General features: G+C 43.8%; 1 protein-coding gene across 2 annotated transcripts in view; it reads left to right on the top strand.

Moving 5' to 3' along the window:
- The window catches only part of LOC134530218 (uncharacterized), a 52,205-nt gene extending 48,069 nt beyond the window's left edge, over window positions 1-4,136 (top strand). For both annotated transcript variants that reach the window (XM_063364889.1, XM_063364888.1), the window contains exon 3: window positions 2,770-4,136. In XM_063364889.1, coding sequence (XP_063220959.1) covers window positions 2,770-3,159 — 390 coding nt within the window. In that variant the 3' untranslated portion in view covers window positions 3,160-4,136. The remainder of the gene's footprint in view (window positions 1-2,769) is intronic.
- Window positions 4,137-6,602: the final 2,466 nt, after the last annotated feature.

The raw sequence follows: 6,602 nt of genomic DNA on the forward strand, positions 1-6,602 counted from the left end.
ATGCTCGGCTGCTTCTGCTGCTTTTGTGCTGCTGCTGCTGTTGTTGGCTGCACTCCATGGAATGAGTACAAAAGTTTCGCTCCGAGTCATTTTATTTTTCTTTTTAGAAAATAAGTTTATATAATACGTCGGTGATTGGTGCTGCCAACCCCAGAAGTTTTCTTTATTAACTTAAAATACTACATATAACACTCCTGACTATGACTAGAGCTGGCTGCAGTCATAATTAAACTGAATAATCACGTGCGAAAATAAATGTTTCCAAAAACGTATTGCAGGCAGTGCTCCAAGCTTTAAACTACTGTATATAATACATTGTAGTAGAATTCCGTCATACTTTAATATTGTTACGAACTAATTTTGGAGGGGAGGGGGGGGCTGGGTTCGAAAGGAATAGCCCAATTAAATTTTATTACCATTTTATTTATTACTAGCATTTACATTACTAATAAACGATTGTATTTCAAAATGTTTTATGACCAATAATTCGGAGTTAAAAATGGTTATTCGTAAGTTACTCAATGTTTGCCAAGTCCCACAGGTCACACTCCTCACCGGAGCTAGGCTCAGCAATGATTCGCTCATTACCTTGCACTTGTCCACACACACAATCTCGCGCCACTCAGTCGCACTATCTCAATCCTGTCACTCCGCGTCGCGCCACTCTAGAGGGGGTCTCTCACCCTATTCGCCGATGACGCACTTCCCTTCACTCGAGGAACTCTCCGAACTCTCGGAACTCCTGCGAAGGCCGGCATCGTCACTTATATCCCCATGGCGTCCATCTCGAAGGGATGAGAGCGGCTGTGACGTGTCGTGTCTACCCAGGCCGACCCGCTGCCTGAAAAGTCCAGAAAGGCGGCGTTTGTTCGCGCCACTCCGCGCAGCGGCCTCGGGAAATCCGCATGATTCCCAGACCGCTAGTGTCAGTGACAATAGTCGGAGAGTTGAGGGTGAACCGGGAGCGGAGGAGGATGGTCAGCCAGACCCTTGTAATCCGACCGGGCGCGCGTGGCATGCGTGACGTCAGCACCCGTGCGAGGCCGCAGTCAGAATCACTGGAAGGCCCGCTCAGGTGCCTGGCTCGCGTCGCGGCCTTGCCTCCAAGCACGCGTGTAACAATATGTTGAGGGCCCCCCCCCCTCTTTTTTTTTTGTTTTTAGTCTATGTTAGTACTTTTACGATATTCCGCTGACGCAAAGAGTTTATTGTTCATTCTTTGTTAGTCATGGTCAACAGCTTTCTGCAACAAGACACAGTTTTACTATTCGCTCCATTATTGGCTTTATCTCGGAGAGCATCTTCGAACAGTATGACGTTTGCATGCTTGCCATAAGCTGGGTGCATGATTGAAAAATTAACAGTAACAGTAGGTCGTGCGCACAAGATTTGACCGCTATGTTTTCCAAACTACTGATTCACAATAGCTCATAGGACGGTCATGGGAAACAGGTCGTGCACATAGAAAGGAAATTAATATATTTTATTTGTGCGCATGGCGCAACAGCCAATGATAGTAGACTAGAAAAACCATTTTGGGGGCACTAGGGAACTGTTTATATTTATCAATCATATTGTTACGATTATTAAAACAATAATCGTCGTGGGAAAACCACTGGGCTCGTGAATGGATAGCCCAATTAAAAATTCTACCACTGCAGTTTTATTGATTGCCATTATTTATATCACTAATAAATAATCTTATAAAATGTCAAATGATCATTTACACTTAAAAATATTTCTTCCCCAATCACTCGGTTCTTACACACTGCACACCTCGCTGGGCCGGACCTCTGGCGCAACTCTCGCCGCAGCACCCTCGTGGACCTCCGTCGTCGCACTCCGCCGCCGCCGCCGCCGTTGCACTTCCCTTCGCCGAGGATTCCGCTCAACGCTTCGCTTGGAACTTCACTCTGGACTCACGCCGCACCCGCGGCACTATCCCCCCGGAACTGAACTTTAATCCACTCCCGGAGGCCGGCGTCCTGGGCTTATATAGGCCCAGGCGCCACTTCTAGAAGTCGCGAGCGAGGCTGGGGCTAATCGCGTCATTGCGCGCCGACCCGACGTCAGAATTATCGAGAAAGGCGACGGCAGCTCGCATGGCGGCCCGCGGAACTACCCAGCCGCAAGGTGTCAGCTAACGGCGTCGAGGCAAAGCTTCGCGCGGGGATTGCGGGGGGGGGGGGGGAGAAGCGACGACCCCCGCAATCCACCAGGCACGCGCGGCACGTCTCACGTTGCGGTGGCCACGTGACGACGGCCGCCAGCCAGCTCCGAACCGCCGCCCTCCTCATGTTCGTAACAATATTGTGCAAGAAACTGTTGAAATATTATAATTCTCAGGTGTAGTTCCTGCTTAAAATTATTCGATGCTATTACTTATAATCACTAGCAAAAATTGTAAACAAAAAATATGTGGTGGTTAGATTTGTTAGCTAAAAATTGTGTATAACCCATATTTATTTATATTTTGAAAAAAAACTGCACTCACAAATTGTTGGTCAGATGTCACGAGGTACTTAATCATTTGGCAGTTAATTTATTTATTTACTAACACTGCCAACAGATGTCGGATACATTGTGAAATTTCATTGACAGAAATCAACAGTCAGATTTCAATTGTGAACCGATTTCTCACTTCGCACAGGTGGTGTGCACAGTCTGGTCTGCTATGAACTAGCCTATGTTATTTTTAATTGTTGAACCCAGCCTAGCGCGGGTTAGTGCGGAGGTCGGCTGCAGAAATGGCGTGGTGCCTGACGGCAGGTGCTGCGCACGGTCGGCGAGGCAGCGACTGTGGTCGCAGTGGCGGTGGACGCCTACCGCCTGGGCCGCGACGCCGAGGCGGACATCCTGGAGAAGGGCCGGCTGGGCAAGCGCACGGCCAGGACGGCCGCCTCCATCGGCGGCGGCTGGGCCGGGGGGCTCGGCGGCGCGGCGGCGGGGAACATCACCGGCGCCTGGGTGGGCGGCGCCCTGGGGTCGCTGCCGGGGGCCGCGGTCGGCTCGCTCGTCGGCGCGGTGCTGGGCGGCGTGGCGGGATGCGTAGGCGGCAGCACGGCAGCGAGCAGCGCCGTGGGGGCGGCGCCCTCGTCGGCGGCGGGGGCCACCATCTACAGCTGGTGTCCGAGTCTGCTGTCCCGCCTCCAGCGTTAAGCCCGGAAGGCCCGGTCTCACACGCCATGCGATCGTTACTATTACTCCTGTACTATATCTAACATTTCAACACTAAGTATAAAACAAATGCTGTAAAAAGTCACGCAAGTGAAAAAACGAAAAATTTGAGCCACTTTTTACATCCATTATATTACGCTTAGTGAATATCTGTTGAAAATATTTGTGAGGAAACAACAAATTCAAGGGAGGTATCACGTTAAAAGTTCAGTTCAAGCCCTTAAATAGAAGTAATGAGAAGAACATGAAAAACATCAACGAGGCATGTGAGACCGAGCCGTAAGTGTAAAAAAAAAAACTTTTAATTTTTAATTTTTTTTTGGTGGAGGGTAACAGGTTGACAAGTTACATGTGTGGTACAATTTTAAATAAATAATTAACAGTTTATATAAAATTAAATAAATGTATGGTGTATGTAACTAACATAGTTTATCTTTACCGTATTGTGGATGACGAATGAAAGTCACATAATTAAAAAAAAATCTTTCTAGGTGTAGAATATTTCGGTCAAATTAAGTACCTATGTAATAATTTTCTGTAATCAATTGCCACAATTTTTTTTTATGTAGCGATGTAATTGCTGCTCGTGAAAATGTACCAACGTATAGTGTTTAAAAAAAAAGTAGTTTTGTAAGTCTAAAAACATGTGTAATATCATTTTCAATAATGACCTCATTTAAACTTATGACTCGTAGCTTCATTGCTGCTGTCTCGGCTCATAGTTCGGAATAAATTACCAAACATTTTACTTGTGTAACTATTGTGTACTGTAATTGCTGAACAATGACTACACTGGTCAAAACATTGCCCTACAGTACCGTATATAATAATTTATTTTTATTAAATTTTCGTGTGTGACTTTTTAAATAATTAATCATTTGGTCTGGCAATTTTTTTTAAATATGAAATGCTTTGTAATGTTACGTCTTATGTGACACTTATTAAATTACTGAATTTTACCTTTTGATGTAGTGTCATTTATTTCTTCCTCTGCCAGCTAATAGAGAATGTCCTTAAAATAATGTCCCAGTTTCAATGGCATATGATAACAGTTTAATTTAGACTATTTACAACAAATCATGCATCAAATTGAAGGTAAACTGACCGATTTTTTGTTTATTTACAAATGTTAAATATTTGCACCTTTAGTTATGCGGCACACATCCAACAGAAACACCAATTCTTCCCACACTGGTTAAATAGTCCGGAGTAATGGAAGCAATAGACTCTTGAATTATGTGTCTCAACTCTGGCAAACCATTAGGAAGCCACAAAGAAAAAAAAAAGTTGAATGGCGTTATGTCAGGTGAACATGGGAGCCAGCGAAAAATAGCTCTGTTATGACCAATCCAACGGTCAGGGACTTCAAACCACTCTCGTACAAAGAAATTCCAATGAAGAGGGGCTCCGTCCTGTTGCCAAATAAAGTTTACAGGTTCACCCTCTACTAATTAGGTAAAGAGCTGTTCTTTCGCGCTGCAAGCGAGAAAACAACAAAACAGTATTCACGCATTCGCTTATCTAAAACTATTTGAGTCACTCTTTAATTGTGACTTTAACCAACACTAGAATGCTTACAGTTGATACTAATAAATATTATAACTGGAACATTATTTTATGGACATAGGCCTACCGAACTTTTATTTATGTTTGCGACTTGATTTTTAATTGTACCTTATTTCCCACCAACATTTAGGCAATAAAAACCGGAAAGCAGAACAGTACTAGTTAGAAAAAAAAATCATAGTTCAGGGAACTATATAAAAATCAAATTAAGGATGGCAACACCAGGATTCAAACCCGAGCCTGCCGGAATACTGGCTTTCAACTGCGTCATCTCTCTCCGTAATGACGTAGTTTACATCTTCCCAAATCAGAGCCAGTTACATCTCTGCAGGAATGATAGATATATAACCTACAAATTGACACTTTCCTGACAACACTTTGTGGAAATGTGGAGTAACAATGGACTCTCAGTTCAGTCGTCGCTTTCTTACGTCCGTCTACAAGCCACTCAGTAGCGGATCCAGAGGGGGGGCTAAGGGGCTCAAGCCCCCTCCAAAAGCATCTGGGTCCACTATTGTTTTAGTGTTTGCCTTGATAAAGCTTAGCCTCAGCTGGGTCAAGCCCCTCCCAAACCAAAATCCTGGATCCGCCACTGAAGCCACTTGATTCACAATGATCCGCAAGTGCCTACATTAAATGCTTATCGATTTTGATGCTGCAAACGAACCAGAAGGCTTAAATAGTGCTGAAAATCGATCTTCTAAAGGTAGATTAATTTGAAAAGAATGGCAGTTAAGCACTTATAAATAATTAAACTAAATTTTTTTTCGCTCTGATATTTATTAATATATTTTCAGTTTTACTATACGTAATTAAACACACTTCATGTCTCTGTCAATTAATGTATCAAACAAGGGCGTGGCCAGCCGATGGCCGGGCGGGGGGGGGGGGGGCAAGTTGTGGGAAAAGTGTGTATTTTTTTGCATTTGGCTACATTTTTTTGAATCACCAGGGCTCTAGGGGGGGGGCAACTGTCCCCCTACCCCTCCCCCCCCCCCTGGTGACGCCCCTGGTATCAAACTTCAAAATGTGTTCAATCTCAAGTTAAGAGCATTTAATGGGACCAGCCAAACAAATGAACAAACTTCAAAAACTTTCAATATACTTTTAAATATTCCCTTCAATACCTTTGCTAACATTATGGAGATTATAATATAATCAATCCGTCATGCGAAAGTTAAATCTTGGGAAGCTTGGACGGACGGAAGGAAGTTTTTGGGTTTTCTGCTTGGCTTGAGGTCACGTGACTTACGGACGGATGCAACGGATCATTGTGAGTCTCGAGTAGTTCCAGTGCAAGAATGCGGTGCTACCACAATTGAAGCGTCCGACGAAAAAAAAATAAAAATTCGGGGTAGCCTGTGTTTTGGAATACAGCTGCCAGGGATTTATTTCATGATTTTCCATCGCGCCGAACAGGAATGTTTTGAATGAAATAATTACAATAATTCAAACAAAATTAATGATGCTTTATTTTTTTTATACGAATTCGATGAACGTCTTACTTGACGTTCGGGCGGCCACGTCAGAAAAATTGCGATATTAAACCACGACCAACTCGGGCCATCGTTCACAACCACTGGCTGAACTGACTCCATATCAACATCAAAATCATCAGAGAGCATATCCACGCACATTAAAAAAAAAAAAAAAATTTCTGCGTTAGTTTGGAGGCTCGCTTTGCCCCAATGGCTTATTTCTCTCCGCTACTTTTTGCCACTTAACGGCATTCATTGCATTTTCAATTGCTTCTGCTCGGGCGATTTCACTTGTTTTCTTTCTTTTATCTAACATAACCTGTTTTCGCTTAGGCATTTTGCGATTAATAACTCCAAAACCAAAGTTAGAAACTTTATAGT

This window comes from Bacillus rossius, chromosome 3, assembly GCF_032445375.1.
Source record: "Bacillus rossius redtenbacheri isolate Brsri chromosome 3, Brsri_v3, whole genome shotgun sequence".
Classification (NCBI taxonomy): domain Eukaryota; kingdom Metazoa; phylum Arthropoda; class Insecta; order Phasmatodea; family Bacillidae; genus Bacillus; species Bacillus rossius.